At 46.2% G+C, this 25,844-nt stretch overlaps 1 protein-coding gene across 7 annotated transcripts in view; it reads right to left on the bottom strand.

The window, feature by feature from the left end:
* The window catches only part of STAT6 (signal transducer and activator of transcription 6), a 221,814-nt gene that overhangs the window by 6,421 nt on the left and 189,549 nt on the right, over positions 1–25,844 (bottom strand). For all 7 annotated transcript variants that reach the window (XM_030196653.1, XM_030196648.1, XM_030196651.1 and 4 more), the window contains one exon: positions 25,673–25,819. In XM_030196653.1, the coding sequence (XP_030052513.1) occupies positions 25,673–25,819 (147 nt within the window). The remainder of the gene's footprint in view (positions 1–25,672; positions 25,820–25,844) is intronic.

Genomic DNA, 25,844 nt, shown 5'->3' with positions numbered 1-25,844 from the left:
TCCAGCAATCTCTTCTCTCCTCCCAGGGGCGTATCTGGACTCCGGTGGTAGGGGGGGCCAGAGCCAGAGGCACATTTTAGCCCCCCCCCAACCATTGCCAGACCCCCCCGCCACCAACGACTCTCTCCACCCCCCTCCCGCCGTCAACCCTCCCCCGCTGCCATTGGACCCCAACCCCCGCCAGCCGACCCGAGGTCTTTTTTTTTTTTTTTTTTTTAAATATTGTTTATTGGCACAACTTCATACAATGCAAGATATTGTGACCACAACATTGAGAAAACAAAAACCTTTTCACAAAGAAACTGTTATCTAACAAAGAAGGAAATATCAAATCTGCTCAAACATTTGCAGAACCTATATTTTTCATTTTTCTCCCCCCCTCTTCCTTTACTTCCAAACAAACTCTCCAACTGATTCCCCTCCCCCCACCCTCCCCCCACCCTCCCATAACAATTCAAAATCCTGCTTTTTGCTGTGGAAGTAAGTGAGTCCCAGAACGGTGACCAAATCTTACAAAAACGGTCTCCCCTTACAGAGGCCAGGTCCCGGATCCTCTGTTTCTCCACTGAACAGCACTGCATCATGGCGCTACGCCAGTGTGATGTGCAGGGGGCTTCTCGTGTTATCCATTGCTGCAAAATTGTTCTTTTCCCCATCAACACAGCTCTCCTTAAAAAAGCCCTCAGGCCCTCTGGTGGCGGCCCTTGCACCAGAAAGGTATCAAATAGTTGGCCTGGAGTAGGCCTCCACCGTACCTTCCACATGTCCGACACCTGTCCGCCCATTGCCAGCCAAAATGAGCGCACCAATGGACATGACCAAAACATGTGTCCCAGGGATGCTCCCGGACCCCCACATTTAGGGCAATCATCTGACTCTCGCAAAGTTGCTCTGAAAGCTCTGTGGGGTGAGATATGGAGGCGCAGCAAGAATTTGTAGTTCATCTCTGTCCATGCTGCATTCTCAGTCACTCCCTGGGACGATTTCAAACAAATCTCCAGCTGTTGTGGTGTCAAACACCAACGGAGCTCTTTGGACCATCTATCGCATATGAGAGTAGTGTCCAATGGTGTTAGAGAGTCTCGCAAGCAGCTATGGTAGTATTTCAGTGGAGTTCTCTGCTGCGCCTCCAGCCCCAACAAAGCGTCCTGCAATTCCCACACACCCCTGGCCAGGGAACCGTCCGGCAACGAACGGACATAATGACTTAGCTGTAGGTATGCAAATGTATCGCCCCCTTCCAGACCAAACTCCTCACATAAGGTCTGAAATGGTTTCATTAACCCCTGCTCTGTTACTACCTGAAATAGAAACAGGATCCCTCGCGCCGACCATTTTTTAAATAGGGTCGAGGACCCCCCCTCTGGGAATGCCAGGTTACCCCGGATTGGCAACAGGGGCGACACCGATCTATCCCATTTATAGGTTTTGCTTATCCAGTGCCATGTTTTTCTTAAAGGATTCAAAATGTATTTGTAAGGACCCAGAGGGGGTAACTGGTTTGTTGGCGCCTGTAACCAATATGCAAAGTGTAGTGGTTCTGTCAGAGCAGTCTCAATCCCAGTACATGAAAAGTGTTCAGTGGATCGGAACCAGTCCGACAAGTGGCGTAAACAACTGGCTATCGAAAATAATTTCAAGTCCAAAAGTCCTAGTCCCCCTTTCCCTTTCGGCCGCATCAATGTCTTGATCCCAATACGTGCTCTCTTTCCTTGCCATAAGAACCCATTAAGCTGTCTCTGAAGCCATGTGTCCTCTTTACAACTCAGAATGAGCGGAAGCATTTGTAAAATATATGTCCACTTAGGGAACAGGATCATGTTGTATAGAGCTATTCGTCCTTGTAGTGATAGGGGTAACCCCCTCCACCCCCGCAGTGTTGTTACTAGCTTATCTTTTAGTGGACCAAGGTTTATCTCAGCTAACCGGGAAAGATCAGATGGGATTAGCACACCTAAGTATCTGACCACCCCCTCCGCCCATTGGAACGGGAAGTCTCCCACCCACTCCTCCCTCACCACAGATTGAACTGGGAGAGCTACTGATTTATGTAAATTTAGAGAAAGACCAGAAAAAAAACCAAACTCCTCTATGACCTCTATCAGGTGAGGGACCGAGATGGTAGGCTGAGTGAGGGTCAAGAAAAGGTCATCCGCGAATGCAAGTACCCTTGTCTCTTTCCCACGACATGTTACTCCTTTTATATTAGGATCTTTTAGTATGGTACGCAGGAGGGGTTCTAAGTACAATAAGAACAATAATGGGGACAGGGGACACCCCTGTCTGGTACCCCTTTCCACTTAAAAAACGTCCGAAGTCCATTAACCAGGACTCGTGCCGTGGTGTCCCGATAAAGCGTATTTATTGCAGCCAAAAACCTCCCTCCCACCCCAGTATATTCAAGGGTTTGGAACAGATAGTCCCAGTTGACTTTATCGAAGGCCTTGGCTGCATCAAGGCTCACTAGTAGTAGTGGGTCCCCTGTAGCCTGCCCATAGGCCGTTGCCAACAATACTTTCCGCACATGGGTAACTGCGTGACGGCCACGTACAAAGCCCACTTGGTGTTCCCCTACCAGAGATGGAATATGGGCAGCCAACCTGTCGGCCAGTATCCTAGCCAAAATTTTTATATCCACATTGAGGAGGGATATAGGTCTATAGGACTCCATCTGGTCCAGTGGTTTGCCAGGCTTAGGAATCAGGGTAATAAGTGCTTCATTTACTCCCTTAGAAAATGAGCCCCGGTCTATCACTTCATCATAATAATCTATTAGAGGACCATATATTTGGGGTGCCATGATTTTATAGTATTCATTTGAGAAACCATCTACCCCTGGAGCAGACCCCAGCTTTAGTTTCTTGATGACTTTTTGCACTTCTATCCCCTGGAGCGGTTTAGACAGAGCCTGTTGGGCCTCTACCCTCAACTTGGGCATCCCTGCATCATCTAGATAATCCCTCAACAAAGGCCCACGTTCACAGTTCCCTGTAGCATACATATCCTCAAAAAAATCTCGGAACCCATCCAAAATAGCTTGTGGCGTGGAAACCCGCGACCCCCGCTGGTTGGTAATCTTGGGGATAAACTGGCGTGGAATGTACGACCGTGCCACCCTCGCCAAAAGTCTACCCGGTTTGTTTCCAAAGCATTGAAACCTAAGGCGGCCCGCCGATAGGTGTCTCTGCGCTTGTTCGTGAAGAAGTGAATTAAGCGCCACCAGGGAGGCATCCATCCTGTCTTTATGAATCCTAGAAGGATCAGCAATAAATTTTTTTTTTTGCTAATTTGTACTCCCCTTCTAGGCGCAACACCCCTGCCGCCATTCTCTTAGCCCTAGCACTTTGAAAAGCAATCACCTCTCCTCTTATTACAGCTTTAGAGGCCTCCCAAAAAGTAATTGAAGAATCACATGAATCAGCGTTAGTGTCAACATAAAATTGCCATTTTGTCTGTAAGTGTTCAATGAACTGTTTGTCTTGATGTAAAAAGGACGGAAATCTCCATGGCCGCGCCCCTGTTACACCTACAGCCAGATCCAAAACCAGCCAGATCATTGCATGGTCAGAGACAGCTAATGGGCCTATCTCAGCCCTCCGAACCCTAAAGAACCAAGACTGGGAGATCAGTATGTAATCGATTCTCGACCAGGTTTGGTGGACTTTAGATTGGTGTGTATAATCTCTAGTGGTGGGGTTATGCACCCGCCAAGGGTCCACCAAATGCAGTTGATGGCAAAGCGTTCCCATGTCTTTCCCTCCTCCCGGTCCCCGGGAAGCCCTAGGGGAAGATCTATCCAGGGCAGGGTTCAGTACTTGGTTGAAATCTCCCGCCCAGATCCATGGAGCGTCCGCATATTGAAGGCCCAGGGCTGTAAGCGTTTGAAAGAAACTTGGACTATATTCATTGGGGCCATAAATCGTGCACAGATAATACTGTTGGCCCTGGTGATTCATCTGCACTAACACTATACGGCCCTCAGCGTCCTTGTGAATTAATTTAAACTGGCATGGGAGACCCTTTTTAATTAGAATAGCCACCCCACTTTTCTTACCCCCTGAAGAGGAATAAAAACACTCCCCTACCCACTGTTGTTTTAGTTTTTTGTGTTCCATGTCCGTGAGCTTAGTCTCTTGGAGACAAGCAATGGTGGCACCCCTGCGCCTCAACTGTGTTAATATTTTGTACCGTTTCACCGGGGATGTAATTCCAGAGACATTCCAGGAGATTATTTTTACCTGAGAACAATCAGCCAGTTGCCAGAATTTCAAAAGTTAGGATGACAGGTTTGCTATTCTCAACATCCCCGGGGGCCAGCCCCTCCCCCCAAGGGATCCAACTTCCATACAGAGCAGGGGTTATCAGTACAGCCATATGATTCACTACTAATATCCCCCTATTCCTACCTTTACTCACTCCCACAGCACTAGTGCACATCCATGTAACCCTCCCCCCCTCCCTCCCCACTAACCTAGTCCCCTTCCCTCTCTCCTCTCCCCCCTCCCCCCCACCCTTATCCCTTCCATCCCTCTCCAACCCCCTCCCCTCCACCCCTTCCTCCCTTCCCTTTGAACCCACACATGTGTTGCCCATTGAAATGGGTCCCAGGGGTTTTCCTTGTCTCCCTGCACCCGACTCCTAATGCAGTTTAAACAATATACCAACCCTGCAACTTAGTGTTCTAGTCTTTATCAGAGTAGCCCAGTACATTGGACTATATGCAGTTCAGCCACTGCCTGCAGCGTCCCGGTCCTTCAGCTCCTGTTGTTGCACATACTTCCGTGCCTCCTCCGGGGTTCCAAGGGTTCTCCACTGACCATTGTCCTTGACTTTTAGCACTGCAGGGTAAGCCAACATAAACTGGGTATTCATTTCATGCAGCTTTTTGCAGTATGGTGTAAACAGCTTCCTCTTCTCCTGCAGAGCTGCAGAGTAGTCTTGGAAAATGAGTATTTGGTTGCCATCAAATTTGGTTTCGTTCCGTTTCATCCGAAATCCCCTTAGAATTTCTTCTTTATGTACATAATTATGTACTTTCAGGATTACTGTCCTTGGATTGCGTCGTCCATCTTGCTGTCTGCCCACGCGGTGGGCCCTCTCCAAACATAAGGGCCCCGCGTAGTCAGATAAAGCAAATTCTTTAGCCAGCCATTTTTCCAGCACTGAAGATAGCACCGACGCACCCACCGATTCCGGCAGGCCCACAATTCTTAAATTGGCTCGACGAGACCTGTTCTCTAATTCATCCAATTTTTCAGTTACAGACTCCATTTTTTTCCCCATCTCTTTAAGCTGTTGCGCGTTGGGGATTAGTGACTCCTCCACTGCTGATACCCGCTGCTCGAGCTCGCCCGTCCTCCTTGTTGTATCCGTGATTAGCGCCTCCATCGTCGCGAGGCGTTCTAATATTTTGTCCCATTTAGGTTCGACCACCGCTCCAACTACCTCCGCCAGTTGCCGCAGCTGCTCCGTCGAAAAACCGTGGAGTCTTTTGGCGGCGTGCTCGGGCTCGCCTCCGCGCCGCCCGCCGGTTTCGGCTTCTCTCTTTCTTTTTTGGAGCTTTTGGGCGCCATTGGGAGGTTCGGGGAGTTCAAAAATTTTTCCATACAATCTCCCCTCGCGATTCCACAGTTGTGGCAGTGTTTACCTGAAGTTTGCAGGGTTTATTTCTGGAAGATCGAGTCGGGGCCCGGGAGATCGCGGAAACCACGTCTGCCTTGCCCTAAAGCATCACGTGACCCACCCCCGACCCGAGGTCTTTAAAGTTCTTCTTCGTCCTCCGTGGCCGACCGTGCTGCTGTTGAAAGCTGTTGAATCCAGTTCGGAGTCTGACGTCACAGCACGTTGTTCTCTATCTGACAGAGAATTTTATACCCATTTCCTGAAGCTGGATACCAGTCCTAAATTGGACTCCCACCCTTTCCTAAACGATAGCAGTTCCTCAATGGATTCCTGTAGCCCCAGGTAAAACTTAGAGATTGCCCCCTTCTTTCTACAGGCTTCGATCAGACAACTCCTTCATAGTGGATAATTTATTTACTAAATCATTCTGAACCTGCTAGAGCTTTGAGCCCAAAAAGTAGCTCCTTAAAATCCCTAATCTTCCCTTGCAGCATCAACAACTGTTCTATCCTACACAGCCCATCTGCCTCCCACCCTGTAAAGCCCCTAAAGATAGTCCTCAGTAGGAATGGGTATCGGACTTGAATATTGCTTTCCCCCAAATAATTTCCTCCTTCCCAAATGGATACTGATTATTGTGTAATTACATTCTGTAGTTGTCCTGCTGAGAACATACTTATGCTATGTAAAGGATTTGTATCCCACCAAATCTCTAATCAATCAACTTCAAAGCCGGTAACAATGTCATCAAATCTACAGTCTTAAATTAAATAACATATACAAAAATTAACAATCAGTGCATACAAACTTGGCAAAAAAGTGTGTTTTCTGCTTCTTTCTAAATTCCATATAATTCGAAAAAAGACGAATGTTCAAAGGTAAAGAATTCCAGATACTAATTGCACCATAACAGAAAACGACCCTTCATAGGCAGATTTAAATGCCATTCCCTTCATCAATGGAAAATACAAAATCAAACATTCACTATTTCTGCCACCTAAAAGTTGAAACAAAAAAGAAAAACCGTCAGGTGCATCACCAAAGTTTAAAAAACCAAAGCTTAAATAAAATATGGGCCTCATGAGGAAGCCAATGAAGACTCATAAAGGGGCGAGATGATCAAATCTTGATTTTTTAAATATCAGCCTAGCAGCAGTATTTTGGATCAAACAAAGGTTCTTCATAAATGTCACTGAAATACCAGAATACAAAGAATTACAGAATGATAGATTGCACTAATAGTCTAAAATGTTGTTGAATGAAATTAAGAACAAATTAAACGTAATTGTTTCAGTTTATAGAAAGATCTTTTGACAATAGCATCAATCTGAGGATCCATAAAAGAGGAATCAAATTCCTCCCAGTACTTTAGAAATTTTATCTATTTTTTTTTTAGTTCAGATGCTTTATTCAACTTTTTTTAAAAGGTACGTTTAACCTGATGCAGGAATACTCTCCTGATTCAAACTAAACCACGGTAATTTAGTTTTCTTTGTATTAAGTTTAAGATGGCAATCTGATGATCATCGTTTAACTTTTTTCAATAGCCCTTGTCAAGGTTAATAGTTAGGGGTGGATTAAAAGGAAGCAGCAGAAAAATATCATCCGCATAAGGGTAGATTTTCTAATCTAAAGGAATTTATCCCAGTGAGCTCATGTAAATATTATACAAAAGCAGAGAAACTAGGGAACTTTGAGGAACTCCACACTCAGCCAATCTGTTCAACAAAAAATGATTAAATGTCAAACGTCGCTGACACATCAAATTGCAGTAACATCATTTGACTCCTCTACTTAATTCTTTTTTAACATCCGATGTCAATGCAATCAACAACACCTCGGTGCTGTGAAAATTCCTAAAACCGTGTTTTGATGGTAACAATATATTCAAATTAATAATAAAATCTGAAAGTTGAGAGGCCACTGAAAACTCAGTAAGTTTTGTCAAAAAGGGGATACTGGCAAGACTAAAAAAAATTACTCAAGTGACTAAGAGCTTAGATAAAGTGGAATCCTAGGTTAAATCTTGTCAATCTGTGGCAGCTGCTGCCACTAAAGATAGTCTTATGATGCATTTTAGGTTGGAAGCAATGGAAAATGCATCTAGGGCGTATAATTTACATTTGTTGAATTTTCCTGTTACACATTATCTTTCACCCTTAGAGCTGTTTAAGATGTATGTATGAGATGTGTTGCAAATGATCTTTTGATGGTTTAGAGATTAAAAAGTTGTTTTATCTTCCTAGAGCAGTTAAGCAAATTAATCAGGAGAGTAATTTTGATAAACTGAATTCTCCAGATAGTTTAGATCTGACAAAATTCCTGGAATTGGTTATATTAGGCTCTACTGAGAAGAAACTTTGTTGTTAAAAGCTTATTTTCAGAAGAAGACAGGAGAGCTGATGCTTCCTGATGTGGCCAGGCTAATTCAATTAAGGAGTAAAGCCTTCCTTCTCACGTCTTGGCTGTAGGAGGCACATTCTTTGAAAAATTTCCTTGCAAATGCCTAATTATGCATGAATATCACTCGTTTTATTTTTGGATCCTATACATTTAGGGGCCTTTTTACTAAGCCGCATCAAAAAGTGGTCTGCGGCAGTGCGAGTGTGTCTTTTGGGTGTGCGCCGGGCCATTTTTTTACCGCATCCTGGAAAAGTGGCCTTTTTTTAAAGGGGCCTGAAAATGGACGTGCAGCAAAATGAAAACCAGCGCATATCTATTTTCAGCCTGAGACCTTACCGCCACCCACTGACTTAGCGGTAAGATCTTACGCGCTATGCAGGCGGTAAGCATGCAGCACGAGCCCAATGCCATTTACTGCCGGGTAAGCATCCCACAGTAGAAGGTATTTTCTACCGCGTGTTTTCAGTGCGCACCAAATTCAGAATTACCGCCCAGGGCACGTGGTAGCCGGGTGGTAATGCCAATTTGGTGTGTGCTGGACATGCGTAGGCCCTTAGGCGCCTTTGTAAAAGCGCCCCTTAGAGACATTTCTTTCTACTAAAGTTCACAACTCTTCCTTGACGGTTGCCTAATGCTTTTCGGGGGTTAAAGGGGTAATTCATATGATGTTTTCCATAGTGTAGAAAGCTGAGTTGAGTATTTTCTAATTATTAGCTCAGTGGCTGAATCATCTGTTCTCTCCATAATATAGACTATGATCTTTGTGATGAAATAGACTTTTTTTTTCTTTTTATGTAAAATTGTCCTGTATTTTTTATATGTAATAATTATTAAATTTCAAATTTTTTAAAAAGGGGATACTGGTATCTGGTCTAAAACCCAGTGACTGAGAAAAGTCTAATCCTGATGCTTTTGGGGTGGGAGTTGCCCAGCAATGGAGAAAACCAGCTATAATTTAAAATCAAATTCACTACATAAGTTAACTATTGTGATAAACACAGTGTCTGCCCTTACTTGAGGAGGCCGCCAGAGGGCACTCTCCCACTGAAAACCGGGAAAATGCCCATTCTGGTCAATAGAGGGAGCTAGTAGGGGAATGGATAGATGGTGGTTGCTAGGTCCGGGGAGAGTCCTGGGGGGGGGGGGGGGGGGGCAACAGGTCTAAGAGGTTATGGGCTGGGTCCTGTTTGGCTAATTAACCCCTTTATACCCACCTGAGTTGTGAAAGGGGGGAGAAGAGAGCTGGGAGGAGGAGAGAGATCCCCTGGAAGATACTGGCTAACCCTCTGGACTTGTGGTGGACGGTGTGTCCAAAGGAGACAAGCAGGCTGAAAATCCTAGGGTAAGAAGTCCCTAAAGCATTAGTGTTGGACTGTGTGTCCTCAGTACTTATAGGAACTGTGTGTCCAGGACTGTGTGTCCCAAGTACTGAAGAAAGCAGGCTGCAAAGCCTGGGGTTAGAAGTCCCCAAAGTATTGATGTTAATACTGAGCCCATGTGCCTGTGTGGTGGAGGCTCAGTGTGAAGACATGTGACAGTATAAAGTATTTAAGCTGGAAGAAGTGTGCCCAAGGGGCTGGAATAAAGGGTTGCCTGAGGAATATGCTGTTGGTGAGACCTGTCTAATTTGCTTAGTGAGAACCAGGTCACCCTGAGTGAGAAGGGGTAGCGCACTAATCTGCATATGACCTGCATATTGAGAACCAGGTCACCCTGAGTGAGAAAGGGGATATTACACTATGTAATCAAATACTCAGGAGGTTCAGAATACAAATATGCAGAACATTTATCTAATGGACAGTTTGTTTTAGAAAGACATTTGATTACTAAACACTATCAGAATCAGCGAAAGCTGAAAAAGGTGACCAGCATCTATCAGCTAGAATATCTATTTTGCAATTATTTCCTCCACAATGCTGAGCATTACTTGATATTTGATGAAGAGACTAAAATATCACCTTAATTTTGTTAGAAAAATAGGAAGCAAGATCTGTTGCTGATGGTTGAATGGCACTGGAAACATTACAGAATTGACAAGTTGTCAAACTTTTCAGCAGGGTATAAAGCTTCCTTAAATCAAATAGGTTCATTTATATTTTATGAACAGTTCTTTCTATTTCTTTTGAAGACGTTCATCACCTGATTTTCACCAAGCAGATTCCAGCTGGTGGCATTATAGTTTCATAACTTTCAAATTATGAGAAAACCATGGATTCTTGGTTGTCCATTTTTCACAGTGTGACAAAGGCCAACTGACAGGACAAATGGGATTTTTTCTTGATTTATCCACCACATCAGAGACAGCACTCTTCTGATGTTATCACCTGCATATGGTCCTGGCATAAACTCCACCTGATCGTCAAGAATCAACTTGAGTAAGCAAATAGCTAACCTGTTGCCAAGATTTTAACATCTAGATTTAAGAAAGAAATGGGCCTATACAAACCACACAGCATTGGGACGCTGCCTTCATCGCTGCACCCAGCTCTCCTCCTTCCCGTATTGTGTTAAAGAAGTCTTTTAATCTGGGTCCTAATATGAACTTAAAAGTTTTATAAAATTTGGTAGCATCCTTCAATAATTTCCTTACTCACCCCCTCATCTTTACTATATAGTGTTTTTTTAGAATTCTTGGAAATTTTTGACTATCGGGGTCCTCTTCTCCCAACACACCATGACCATCATTTATTTTAAGACCTTTTTTTGCTTATATTTTTTATTTGCCAGCATTCTGGATACTCTATTTCTTTGCTCATAATAGCGTTGTTTCATTACATCTAACTGAAATGTTACTTTTGCAGTATCCAGGACAGCCAATTTCTGCCTCTCTTTCTCCAGAGCTCTATATGCTCTGCTTGACCCCATACCTTTATGTTCTCTCTCCAAATCCTTAATATTCACACATAACTTTGCCTTTGCCTCTCTCGTTTCTCATAGGCTGCAATAAACAAACTCCCCCAACTCTCCAAATTATTCACTCCCAGAATGCAATCGAAGAAACTTCTCCATTATCATTCAGGATAAAAATATTCTTCTGTTTCCTAATAACCCTCTGACAATTATATTTCAACCCTAATAAGATTACATTGAGCCTTCAATATCCTTTTGGTTTACCCTCCCTACCCCAGGCCAATGTGACCCAAACTGTTGTGTGATCTGAGATAGAAATGGCCTCTATTCCCACCTCCTTTAAGTTCATAACTAAGGTTTTCTCCATCACAATAGCATCTACCCAGGGATATGACTGATGAACTGTGGAGAAATAAGTAAAATGTTCTTTATACCACCAAGAGGCTCATTTTCAAAGCACTTAGCCTCCCAAAGTTCCATAGAAACCTATGGAACTTAGCCTCCCAAAGTGCTTTGAAAATATGCCTCCAAGTATCTACTCCTATTGTTTCCAAAAACAACTTCAGCTTTTTTAGGGTCAGCCGCACTCAGGAATTTTCCTTTCCCATTTTATCTACCCCAAGTTGAAATCCCCTTCCCACCATAATTTCTCTCAGCTGCTCATAAAGCAACCCCTGTCTCAAACTGGGAGTGTAGATCCCCACTCTAGTCACTAATTCCCCCTCCAGTATTCAATATCTCCTTTGAGTATCTTTTATCTGAATCAGAATTTCAGTTTTCCTTTTTTTCATTTATAGAAGTCCCCAGTCTTCTCTGTCTAGGTATACTCTTGGTTTTCACCAAATAATATGTGGGAAAGAACTTATTCCACAGCATTCTCATATCCCTCATTTGTGAAATGTCAGCACATCTAATTCCACTCTTCTTGCCTCCTTAAAAACTCTCATTCTCTTGACCCTGGCATTCAATCCATTTACATTCCATGACACCACCTTCAGATCAATTCCTGTTGTATCCACAGTACCCTATTGCCTACATGCTACGCCCCATTTATGCTAAGCTATCTCCTACCTGCTCCTCCCACAGTCATCCCACCAAATCCATTACCACCCCTTACCTACCCCCCCCCCCGTCCCAATCCTCCCCTCCCCTAACATGACTGCATACTCCCTGTAGTCCACCATCTGAACAGGAAACACTCAACCCCCTTTATACACCAGAAAGAAAACCCCCTCTCATCCCCCATTCAAGCACCCCAAACACAGCATTGACACATCACAGACCCTCCAATTATTTTTATGTCTCCAAATCCTCACTCAGACTTCCAGTCACGCAATTTAAAAGTGTCTCTAGACATCCTTAAATTATTCTCTCAGTCCGGATTCTGTCTCAGGAGTGGATAATCTTTTAAGATATTTTCCCCTTTGCTGCCACTCTCTGCCGGCATCGATGGCAGTTTCTCTCTCCTCAGGGCCAGTCTTAGGTAGGGGCGACAGGAGCGGTCACACAGGGTCCCATGCCTCCAGGGGCCCCGGGGTGCTCCCTCCTGCTCCCCACCACTGCCGCGATCTGATTCCTTACCTCCCCTCCCCCGAGCCACAGGGTGCCCTCCCGGCACATACTCGAAGCCACCCTGATGATCTAGTGGAGTCTTCGGGGCAGGAAGGTTCCCCAGTCTTTCCTGCCCGCTGCTGGCACTGACCCCCCGTTGCCAAATCGCTCTTTAAAAATGGCTGCCGAGAGTTCCAGCGGGTTTCCTTTGTGCAGAACTGTCCTGAGTCAGTTTAAATGTGCCAACATTGTCCAGTTCAGCACACTATTAGGAGCCAAGTTCATACAAAGTTAATTACGTTCAGTGGAAAAAAAAATCTGTTGGCTCAGGTTGCTTGCTATGTGAATTATTCAATCACTGTTTCATTATTGCTATCAAGTATTACGTATTAAGGGGATCTTATTTTAATTCGTTTATCCAGTCCTTACATGCACATGGTTTTGCTTTTTAAACCCAAAGGTTTCCTATGATAGAATTTTACATATTTGAATTAGTTTTTCTGTACACGTTTTGCTTGATTTGTCTTTATTTGAAATAAAAAAAATGTTTACATAGTAGCATAGTAACATAGTAGATGACGGCAGAAAAAGACCTGCACGGTCCATCTAGTCTGCCCAACAAGATAAACTCATATGTGCTACTTCTTGTGTATACCTTACCTTGATTTGTATCTGCCATTTTCAGGACACAGACCATAGAAGTCTTGCCCAGAACTAGCCCCACCACCAAAACACTAGCCCCGCCTCCCAATCTAGGCTAAGCTTCTGAGAATCCATTCCTTCTGCACAGGATTCCTTTTTGTTTATCCCACGCATGCTTGAATTCCGCTACCGTTTTCATCTCCACCACCTCCTGCGGGAGGGCATTCCAAGTATCTACCACTCTCTCCGTGAAAAAATACTTCCTAACATTTACCAGCTACAACCAGACTTCACAGCCTCAACTGTGAAACCAATCAGAGACCAACCATTCATACCAGCAGAAACAACACAGAGCTTTACACACATGGGTCCTGTGCCTGTCTGGAGGGACTACAAGAAAGAAAATTAGCAGGTAAGACCTAATTTCTCCTTCTATAGCATCCTTCCAGACAGGAACAGATGAATGGGAAGTACCAAAGCCGTGACCTGCCACACCTGCACATCTAACCGATAATGATGAACAAAGGAAAGAAAGCAAGGACGATCACACTATCATCCTCTAAATCTGCACAGGTGAAACTAAAGAACATTCCACCCACGACTCCACCTGCCCCCCCAGTAGAATGAACCTTAAGGAAAGCAGGTACTGTCTCTTCTTCAACAAATTAGCAGGGTAGCTACGATTATTATGGATTTTATATTGTAGATTCCGTGCTCCTGAGGACGCCAGAAGGCGAAACATGTGAACGCATGTTGAGAGCATGGAAAGAGAGAGCGTGGAAACAACCACTATGGTTTATCAAAAATAACACTGCACCTCAACACTAGCAAGAAAAAAAGAAAAAAGGAATTGAGTTTAAGCATAGATGCGCAGCGTATCCTACCCTGACTGCACCCAGCACTTCTAACAAAAGTAGAGATAAGTACTGGTATTATCTTATATGGCAGGTTTCTGTCTGAACTGTAACAACTGAACATTAGTAATATTCTGGTAGGAAGGGAGGGCTGGCAGTGCGATGATGCTGGTAGTGGTGTTGTGATCACAAGCTGCCCTATACCTTAACTCGTGCACCTAGTCCTGAGCACTGTTCTACATATTTAGCTATTCTGCTTACTACTATTTACACAGAGGTTTTTTATGTTACAAGTGGTAGAGTTATACAATAGGTTTCTGTTCTTTTGTATTAGTTAAAATTTAATGCCACAAAGTGTAGAGTGATGCACTTGGGGTGCGGAAACCCAAAAGAGAGATACCGGATAGGAGGGGAGAGATTAGTAAGCTCGACTCAGGAGAGAGACCTTGGGGTGTTGGTGTCGGAGGATCTGAAGGTGAAGAAACAATGCGACAAGGCGACTTTCGTGGCCAGAAGGATGCTAGGCTGCGTAGAGAGGGGCATAACCAGCAGAAGAAAGGAGGTGTTGATGCCCCTCTACAAGTCGTTGGTGAGGCCCCACTTGGAGTATTGTGTTCAGTTTTGGAGGCCATATCTTGCTAAAGATGTAAAAAGACTGGAAGCGGTGCAAAGAAAAGCTACGAAAATGGTATGGGATTTGCATTGTAAACCGTGCGAGGAGAGACTTGCTGACCTGAACATGTATACCTTGGAGAAAAGGAGAAACAGGGGTGATATGATACAGATGTTCAAATATTTTGAAAGGTATTAATCCGCAAATGAACCTTTTCCGGAGACGGGAAGGCGGTAGAACTAGAGGACACAAATTGAGGTTGAAGGCAGGCAGACTCAGGACTAATGTCAGGAAGTATTTTTTCACAGAGAGGGTGGTGGATATGTGGAATGTCCTCCCGCGGGAGGTGGTGGAAATGAAAACGGTAATGGAATTCAAACATGCAGGGAAAAACACAAAGGAATCCTGTTTAGAAAGAATGGTTCCGTGGAATCTTAGCAGAGATTGGGTGGCGACCCCGGTAACTGGAAACAAAACGGGAACTAGGCAGACTTCTATGGTTTATGCCCTGATCGTGACTGAACAGATAGGGATGGGCTGGCGTGTAAATTTTGAGGGGCTTCGATGTTAGCTTCAGAACTTAGTACAAGAACAGTACTGGGCAGACTTCTACGGTCTGTGTCCTGAGAAAGGCAAGGACAAATCAAACTTGGGTATATATATAAATTATCACATACCATGTAAAATGAGTTTATCTTGTTGGGCAGACTAGATGGACTGTACTATGTTACTATGTTGTAACATATAGAAGGGTAAGAAAGTAGGAAGAGTTAGAAAGTAAGGTGATTGATTTAAAGAAAGTTGCATATGAGGTCAGAGAAATGGTTAAATATTATCTCAGCTAGGGTAGGAGTGGATAAACATGTCCTGCTGCAGTATATGCAGCCTGAATCACTCCTTGTGTGTGTGTGTGAGACTAATGAGTTACTTACTTCTTCCAGTAAAGACCTGATGCATAGGAAAGGATCAAAATGCTTTACGAATCCCCTTCAATAAGGGATCCACTAACCTCGGAGCTTCCTTAGGCTCTTCCTCTAACTGCAGCACAGAATAAACCTGCATAATCAACTATTGAAGCTCATCACGATGGAAAACGCGGACCACCGAGGAATCCTCCCTACAGGAAAGGTCCTCCATTCACTCCTCAGTTTCCCCTGACCTGCTGGAGCCAGGAGATCCTCCCCAGGCCAATCTGTCTCCTCATCAGAAACTGCCTCATTGCAATCCAGACAATCTTCCCTAAAGGACACTCTACAGTGCTTGGGAGGCGCAGGGGGTAAAGGAGGAGAGGAAGGTCAGGAAGGAAAGGCCCACTGCCCACATCCCCCCCCCCCCCCCCCCCCCCAGTCTGACCCACACTTTACGGAGGCAAAAGGCCCAGTACATTGCCAAAATGAAATCAGGCGCAAAATCCACTCCTGCATCCAAGGATCAACTTGCCGCTCAAACAAGAGACCTGCTGCCAGCTCTAACTGCAGAGGCAAATCAGGGCCCAATGCATCAGACAAGATGGCTGCAGTTCCCGAGTCCCCACGAGAGGAAGGCTCCCCTGATTGTCCCAGTTCCTGCTCTGCCTGCATAACACTGCCTGCCTGAATTAAGCAATGCTCGCAGACTCCTGCCACATCTAAGCTGCAGCTGGATACACATGGCAGTGCTTTAGCCTCTCAGCCAGCCGCAATGAAAGTGAAACCGGCATTCAGTAAAAATAAACAGCGCGCACTCCAGACACTTGCAGAGAGGCTGTGGAAAGCAGGTAGCTGAAACACTTAAAAAATATATATACATCTCAAAGGGAGCAGCAATGGGCAGACCCCCCAGACTCTCAAAGCTGCTGTTTGTGAGGAAACAGAGCAAGCTGCTGAAGCACATCTAAAATTGAGGAGGTGGAGGAGTGGAGGGAGGGACCCAGATCCACCCACCCACCCGCCCGGACGTAGCACCCTTGAGGCTAAGGAGACCCCCTCAGGCCCCCCACCTTGGTCCAGCAAGAAATAAAGGATCAGCACTGAGAGGCAACCTTCCTTTTAACTTATTCAGCACCTCTCTGAGAAAAAATAATCAGACAAAAAAAAGGAAAATGCCAGAAATGACTCCCCAGACTTATAAAGGAACACGACTGCACAGACTCACCACCTCTACACCTGCTGGAGGCTGAAAACAGTGACTCTAGGGGGACTGCACAGCCCACTTATAGGTGACTTTCAAGTCAGTAGATCTCAGTCTCCACCTGCTGGTAGAGAAGCATAACCCATTTGTCTGTGCTTGTCTGAAGGAACGCTATAGAATCACTATTTGTTTCAGATCAAAGGAGGTTAGACAGGTCACTATATCTGTAGTTCTATCTGTCCATTTAGGTCCCAGGCTTCGGGGGAGGGGGGCTGTCTACCCCAACAGGGCCTCTGTCTGGTTATCTAGGGTTCCACTCCAGCAGCACTGAACAGCTGTTCTGCACTACCATTTTTAGCATCAGCATAAATTTCAGATTCTGGGAGTCCCCTAATCCTGATGTTACTGCGTCCGGAGCAATTCTCCAGATCCTCTAGTTTAATAGGCAGCATTTCTTTGTCCCTCTGCCATTGCTCAGTCCTGCTGCAGCAGCACCAGTTCAACTGCACGCTGCTCCACTGGTCAGGGCCGCCGAGAGGGGGGGACAAAATTCCCCAGGCCTCCAGGGAGGCCCAGCGCCGAGTCCGTGGGTTCTCGCCCCTCCGTCCGACTCCTAGGTCCCTCCCTCCGTCCAACTCCCAGGGCCCGCCCTCTGTCCCTCCCTCCGAATTTCAAATGCGATCTTGTTCTTACTTCGTCGGGGTTACGGCAAGAGCAGCAGGCAGACGCAGTGAAAAGCATGCAGGCTCGCGCTTCAGCCTTCCCTTGTTGTCTGTCTCTCAGCTCTGGTCCCGGCTGCATGCGTTTCACTGCGTCTGCCTGCTGCTCTCGCTGTAACCCCGACGAAGTAAGAACAAGATCGCTTTTGAAATTCGGAGGGAGGGACGGAGGGGGGCCTTGGAATTCGGTCAGTCGGTCGGACGGACGGAGGGAGGGAGAGGGGGCCTTGGATCTCGGAGGGAGGGAGTTTAGTAGCACTATAGAAATGAATGATAAGTAGTAGTAGTAGTAGTGGGGGGGCCTTGGATCTCGGAGGGAGGCCTGTGGGGAGAGAGAAGAAATTGCTGGACAAGAGGGCAGGGCAGGGGGGAGAGAGAAGAGATTGCTGGACAAGAGGGCAGGACAGGGGGGAGAGAGAAGAGATTGCTGGACAAGAGGACAGGGTAGGGGGGAGAGAGAACAGATTGCTGGACAAGAGGGCAGGGGGGAGAGAGAAGAGATTGCTGGACAAGAGGGCAGGGGGGAGAGGAGAATTGCTGAACATGGATGGATGATTGGAGGGGCAGGGGAGAGAGGAAATTTACTGGATATGGGTGGATGGAGAAGGCAGGGGAGAATGGAGAGTTGCTGGACATGGATGGATGGAGGGGAGGGAAGTCAGGAAGGAGGTGCACATGGATGGAGGGAAGAGAGGAGAAATGCTGGACATGGATGGATGGAGTGGAGGGCAGGGAAGAGAGAAGAAATGTTAGACAAGGATGAAGGGAAGGAAAGACAAAGGAAGGAGATGCACACGGATGGAGGGGAAGGGAGAGAGGAAAAATGCTGGATATGGATGGAGGGGAGGGAAGACAGGAAGTACATGCACATGGATGGAGGGGAGTGAGGAGAAATGCTGGATATGGATGGAGGGAAAATTGCTGAATTTAAGGGCTGGATCGGAACACTTTCAGGACAGATGCCGAAACTTGAGGAAGGACAGGGACAGGTCTACAGATGGTAGACAGGACGCATAAGGACACAGGAGGATGGTGGACATGGTGAGAGAAAAAATATCAAACGGAAAGAAGACACTGCATAAAACAGAAGACGGGACCAAAGCGAATAGAAAAACCATGATCAAACAAAGGTAGAAAAAAGTATTTTATTCAGAATATGTCAGCTTTTGGAAATGTGTATCTGTGATATTTTTCATGCAAGTTTCAATTTTTCTAGTATTGCTGCATGCTGAGTCTGACTTCTTGAGGTAACTTTCTAGTTTAGTATTTTGCCTTCAGATTTTATTTCTAGTTCCTTGTGTCATATCTGTTGCCATGTGTTTTTCATGTGTGATCAAGGTACAGTATTCTGCTAGTGTGTAGTATTTGCAGCCCTTTTTGTTTTGTTTTTCATTAGGTTGTGTACTGGTGTTTTAGAGCCCAGTGTAATTATAGTGCTGCCTTTCCACGCATAAGGTTGTAGCTTGTCCTGTCCTTGGAATTAGTGCTATTATGGTTTGGTAAGGTTATGAGTGGGTTCTTGCACAAGTTTGTGTATAGTGTTTTGCAGTGGAGAGATTGTGTTTTGGCTTTACTGAGGTGGCACCAAAACGTCAGAAAAGGCGTAAAGCCTAAATCATGACACACTACCTCTTGAAGGATCTACATATAGTGCAGGGGCCCGGCCCGGTGGCGGACGGAGGGGAGCGGGGGGCAGGGGCGGCCTTGTCCTGGGCCCGGCCCAGTCTCTCGGTGGCCCTGCCACTGGTCCTCAGCTTCAGCAAAGGTGGCTTCCCAACTCTGAGACCTGCTGCCTCAAATCCGTTACGGAATCCTTATTTTCCTTTCTGGGCGCTGCCATTTCACTTTGTAGCTCTCCAAACCATTTTTAATCTCTCTCATGTTGCCTCCAAATAGTCCATCTTCTCCAATTTCTCTTCTGAACCACCACTCGTGGCCACCGCCATGTTCACCAACTCTTCTCCGTTGGTCAACCACTGCCCCACAACAAGAGGGGACTAGATCTACTGCAACCGCCAGTGAACCAATGTACTCCAGGGGTTCCCCACTTAGTAAGCATCCAAATCTGCACTGGACCACCACTTAAGGGTTTTGCTCTAAATTATTTACAAGCTCGATGCAAGAACTAGCCAGAGCATCCATGTGCTCTCAATGACGTCACTTCTTTCCATATTGGTCCCAGTATGTGGTTTTTGCTTTCCTTTGTCTTCTCTTAACTTTCTTGCCAGAATCTCATGTTCATTTGACATTTTTTCATATGCATCATCCCTCTCCCCTCTGTGTCCCTATCCCTCCCCCATGTTCAGTTCTTCCTTCTCTATGTCCCTATCTTCCCTTGTCCAGCATCTCCTGTGTCCATATTCCCCCCATGTCCAACATTACCGCTGTGTCCCTTTTGTTCAGCCACACTGCCCGTTTCCCTATCCTCCCATGTCCAGCATCTCCCCTCTGTCACTATCCCCTCCAGTGTCTATCACCCCTGTGTACCTGTCCCAATGCTCCCCCCTTATACAGCATCTCCCACGTGTCCCTATTCATCCTGTCCACATCTTCCCTCTGTGTCCACATTCCCTGTGTCCAGCATTGTCCCTCTATGTCCATATCCTCCCCATGTCCAGCACTGCTCCTCTGTTCTACCCTCTTCTCTATCTAGCATTGCACTTCTGTGTCAAGATCTATCCTCTCTCTGCCCTCCATGCTCAAAATGGTCCAGTCTCTTTCCTATCCTTTCCCCACCCCACGTGGTCCAGCATTCTTTGTCTCTCTCCTCCCCCCTTGGCCAGTATATTTCTCTTTTTCCATGGGTCCAGTATCTCTACCCCTCTCTCTTCTCCATATCCCACATCATGGCATGTCTTTCCCTCTCTTCCCTTCCTTCTCCTTGGCCCCTCCATGGGTCCAGCATATCTCCCTACCATTGTGGGATCAGCACCTCTCCCTTTCTCTTCCCTTTATCCCCCATGATCCAACATCTCTCTCTACCATCCCCCCCCCCCCATTGGTTCAGCTTCTCCCAATCTGGTCGTAAGCACTTGAGCCCAGGCCTAGCATACGATCTTGGCCAAGGCCTAGGGTGGACCAAACAGGCACTACGCACAAACTCAGCCACCAAGCCCCAAGCCCCGCACACACAGCACAAACAACTAGCACCACCGGAAAATGGGAGATAGAGCATTCAGGCGGGCCTCACGGCCTATCGGGAACCCACTTGTACAGAGTCCAAGAGTGTAGTCCTCACGGCCGAACAGGAACCAAGTCATACACTGGGAAGGGAGAAAAAAAAACAACGAGGGGTCTCCAAAGGGACTGCAGCACAGGCAACGCACACAGCGCAAGCTAGAGACACCAGGGAACGAGTGACAGCCAGAAGCTACTATAGGAATACAGAAGGCTGTGCCACACGGCAGTTAAGGCTAAAGGAAGCCACTCAAAGGAATACTTTAGGCTGTACCATACAGCATTCAAAGGTAAGGGGAAGCCACCTATAGGAATACCCAAGGCTGTGCCACACAGCGCACAAGGGTAAAGGGAATCCACACACAAGAATGCACAAGGCTGGCCCCACAGCACACAAGTGTAAAGAGAAGCTGCTTATAGAAATACACAAGGCTGTGCCACACAGCACACAAGGGTAACAAACAAAGAAAGTTGCCTTAACATGCACAGATCAGACAAGGAGCAATGCTCACCAAAATCAGGAGATAGACTCAGCAAACAAAGGGGAAAAAACATGCTAAAGGGAAGGCTGCTTCTGACACCAAACAGCAGGAAGCAGGGCAAACACAGCAGACAAAGGTAAGGCAACAAAGGAAAACTTAAACAAATAGGAGCAAATACAAGGACAGAGAGGCTGCCTACAGAGGCAGGACTACAGAAGGCAAATACTAAATACAGCACATAAAGGATTACACTGAGGAAAGGGAAACTAAACAAACCAACTGAAACGATACAAGGGACAAGCTTACCACAGACCAGACTACAGCAGCAAGCAGGGAACAAACACAGGTGCAGTATAGTGAGGCAATCAAGCTCATGCTGGGAATACCCAGCACACACACACAGAATCAACAAGCTACGAGGAGAGTAAGGAAAACACTCCAACGTATACAGAAAGTGCTCTAGCAGAGAGAGAGAGAGAGAGAGAGAGAGAGAGAGAGAGAGAGACAGAGAGAGAGCAGGCTTCAGCTGACAGAAATCAAACGCTAAAGCAAAGGTTGTAGGGAAAGGTAAAGTTAAGTAGATCTTGGCTTCTGACGTCAGCTCAATTCCTGACAGGCCAATGAAAAGCAAGTTCCAGCCATTCCCCTGACTGTTTAGCAGAGTGGGTTCCAACCATTCCCCTACCTGTTTAGCAGAATCATAACATATTATTGGAAGGCGGTAGAACGAGAGGGCATGAAATGAGATTGAAGGGGGGCAGACTCAAGAAAAATGTCAGGAAGTATTTTTTCACGGAGAGGGTGGTGGATGCTTGGAATGCCCTCCCGCGGGAGGTGGTGGAGATGAAAACGGTAACGGAATTCAAACATGCGTGGGACAAACAAAGGAATCCTGTTCAGAAGGAAGGGATCCTCAGGAGCTTAGCCTAGAATGGGTGGCAGAGCCGGTGGTTGGGAGGCGGGGCTAGTGCTGGGCAGACTTATACGGTCTGTGCCGGGGCTGGTGGGTGGGAGGCGGGGATAGTGCTGGGCAGACTTATACGGTCTGTGCCAGAGCCGGTGGTAGGAGGCGGGGCTGGTGGTTGGGAGGCGGGGATAGTACTGGGCGGACTTATACGGTCTGTGCCCTGAAAAAGACAGGTACAAATCAAGTTAAGGTATACACAAAAACTAGCACATATGAGTTTATCTTGTTGGGCAGACTGGATGGACCGTGCAGGTCTTTTTCTGTCGTCATCTACTATGTTACTATTATTCCTCCCCATAGTCTAGTATCTCTCCTGTCCCTGTCCTTCTCCCCCCATGGGTCTAGCATCTTTCTTATTTCCCTTCCTCAGTAGTCTGGTATCACTCCCTCCCCCCTGTGGGTCCAGCACATCTCCCTCTTTCTTTCTCACCACTCTGGTCCAGCACCACTCCCTCTTCCCCCCCCAGAATGTCCAGCGCCTCTCCCTCCCACCCCCCACATCGCAGTCCTTCAAACCTTCCCTCTTTGCCAGCAGCAACAGCAATAAAGACTCCAGAGGAAGTTGGAGAGTCATGGGATAGGAGGTAGTGTCCTATTGTGGATTAAAACTGGTTGAAAATTAGAAAACAGACATTAGGGTTAAATGGTCAGTATTCTCAATGGAGAAGGGTAGTTAGTGGGGTTCCCCAGGAGTCTGTGCTGGGACCGCTGCTTTTTAACATATTTAAATGGCCTAGAGATAGGAGTAACTAGTGAGATAATTAAATTCGTTGATGACACAAAGTTATTCAAAGTTGTTAAATCACGAGAGGATTGTAAAAAATTATAAGAGGACCTTACGAGACTGGGAGACTGGGCATCTAAATGGCAGATGACGTTTAATGTGAGCAAAGTGCAAAGTGATGCAAGTGGGAAAGAGGAACCTGAATTATAGCTACATAATGCAAGGTTCCACGTTAGGAGTCACGGACCAAGAAAGGGATCTAGGTGTCGTCGTTGTTGATACGTTGAAACTTTCTGCTCAGTGTGCTGCGCGGCTAAGAAAACAAATAGAATGTTAAGTATTGTTAGGAAAGGAGTGGAAAACAAAAAATGAGGACGTTATAATGAAACATAGAAACATGACGGCAGATAAAGGCCATATGACCCATCAAGTCTGCCCATCCTTTGTATCGGTCCATGGTGTGACCGCACCTTCAATATTGTGTTCAATTCTGGTCGCCGCATCTCAAAAAAGATATAGTGGAATTAGAAAAGGTGCAGAGAAGGGTGACAAAAATGATAAAGGGGATGGGACAACTTCCCTATGAGGAAAGGCTAAAGCATCTAGGGCTCTTCAGCTTGGAGAAAAGATGGCTTAGGGGAGTATCAGCCTGCTTATCCGACATTGCTGCCTGGATGTCCAACCGCCACCTGAAACTGAACGTGTCCAAGACCGAGCTTATCGTCTTTCCACCAAAACCCACTTCTCCTCTTCCTCCACTTTCTATCTCAGTTGATAACACCCTCATCCTCCCCGTCTCATCTGCCCGCAACCTCGGAGTCATCTTTGACTCCTCTCTCTCCTTCTCTGCGCATATCCAGCAGATAGCCAAGACCTACATAAGTACATAAGTACATAAGTAGTGCCATACTGGGAAAGACCAAAGGTCCATCTAGCCCAGCATCCTGTCACCGACAGTGGCCAATCCAGGTCAAGGGCACCTGGCACGCTCCCCAAACGTAAAAACATTCCAGACAAGTTGTACCTAAAAATGAGGAATTTTTCCAGTCCATTTAATAGCGGTCTATGGACTTGTCCTTTAGGAATCTATCTAACCCCTTTTTAAACTCCGTCAAGCTAACCGCCCGTACCACGTTCTCCGGCAATGAATTCCAGAGTCTAATTACACGTTGGGTGAAGAAAAATTTTCTCCGATTCGTTTTAAATTTACCACACTGTAGCTTCAACTCATGCCCTCTAGTCCTAGTATTTTTGGATAGCGTGAACAGTCGCTTCACATCCACCCGATCCATTCCACTCATTATTTTATACACTTCTATCATATCTCCCCTCAGCCGTCTCTTCTCCAAGCTGAAAAGCCCTAGCCTTCTCAGCCTCTCTTCATAGGAAAGTCGTCCCATCCCCACTATCATTTTCGTCGCCCTTCGCTGTACCTTTTCCAATTCTACTATGTCGCTTCTTCCTCTTTAACATCAGCAAAATTCGCCCTTTCCTCTCTGAACACACCACCCGAACTCTCGTCCACGCTCTCATTACCTCTCGCCTGGACTACTGCAACTTACTCCTCACCGGCCTCCCACTTAGCCATCTATCCCCCCTTCAGTCTGTTCAGAACTCTGCTGCACGTCTCATATTCCACCAGAACCGATATACTCATATCACCCCTCTCCTCAGGTCACTTCACTGGCTTCCGATCAGATACCGCATTCAATTCAAGCTTCTCCTTCTTACCTACAAATGCACTCAGTCTGCTGCCCCTCACTATCTTTCTACCCTCATCTCCCCTTACGTTCCCGCCCGTAACCTCCGTTCACAGGATAAATCCCTCCTCTCAGTACCCTTCTCCACCACCGCCAACTCCAGGCTCCGCTCATTCTGCCTCGCCTCACCCTATGCTTGGAACAACCTTCCTGAACCCTTACGCCAAGCCCCCTCCCTGCCCGTCTTCAAGTCTTTGCTTAAAGCCCACCTCTTCAATGCTGCGTTCGGCACCTAACCCTTACCGTTCAGTGAATCCAGACTGCCCCAATTTGACTGCCCCTATCGGACCGACCGTTCACTTGTCTATTAGATTGTAAGCTCTTTGAGCAGGGACTGTCTCTCTTTGTTAAATTGTACAGCACTGCGTAACCCTAGTAGCGCTCTAGAAATGTTAAGTAGTAGTAGTAGTAGATATGATAGAGGTCCATAAAATAATGAGTGGAGTGGAAAGGGTAGACGCGAAGCGTCTGTTTACTCTTTTCAAAAATACTAGGTCTGGGGGCATTCAATGAAGCTACAAAGTAGTAAATTTTAAATGAATCGGAGAAAATGTTTCTTCAATCAACGTGTAATTAAACTCTGGAATTCATTGCCAGAGAATGTGGTAAAGGCGGTTAGTGTAGCGGGGTTTAAAAAAGGTTTGGACGGCTTCCTAAAGGAAAAGCCCATAGACCATTATTAAAATGGACTTGGGGAAAATCCACTGCTTATTTCTGGGATAAGCAACATAAAATGTTTTGTACTTTTTGGGGATCTTGTCAGGTATTTGTGACCTGGATTGGCCACTGTTGGAAACAGGATGCTGGGCTTGATGGACCTTTGGTCTGTCCCAGTATGGCAATACTTATGTACTTACGACTGCAGCCAGCCCCAGAACCTTCCTTCTACTGGATCCTGCTCATGGATAAACAGACAGTTGAGTCAGAGGGGGTGGGAGGTGTTTACTGATGTCACTGCTGACAAAAGAGGGTCAGGCTGGACTAGGTGGGAGGGGAACACATGAGAGAGGTACTGTAGCCACTGGGAGGGAGAAGTAGTGGACTCATGAGGGGGGGCAAGGAAGAAGAGTGAGAAGTGCTGGGATTGTGGGGGGTGGGGATACAGGAGTTGATGCAGGATTACAGCGGGAGGAGAGAGAACAGACCCACACAGGGAGGGAAGAAGAGAGACAACTTCCTCTAATACAAAAATAGCTTACGTGATGTCCATGGCTGTGTCTTCAGGTAAGAGCTCAGTCTCAGGTAGTAGTGGGCATATATTCATTGGCTTGGACATCTGGTTCTCCACATCCTGCAAGGTTGGGCTCCTTGGGTCTTCAGCGATCCAAGGAAACGAGAGAATGTTGCTGGGAAAAGAAAAAGAGAATGGCA

The sequence above is a fragment of the Microcaecilia unicolor genome, chromosome 3 (assembly GCF_901765095.1).
Source record: "Microcaecilia unicolor chromosome 3, aMicUni1.1, whole genome shotgun sequence".
In the NCBI taxonomy this organism is placed as follows: Eukaryota; Metazoa; Chordata; class Amphibia; order Gymnophiona; family Siphonopidae; genus Microcaecilia; species Microcaecilia unicolor.
Note: the sequence above shows the minus strand (reverse complement) of the source record. Positions and strands in the feature narration are given on the sequence as shown.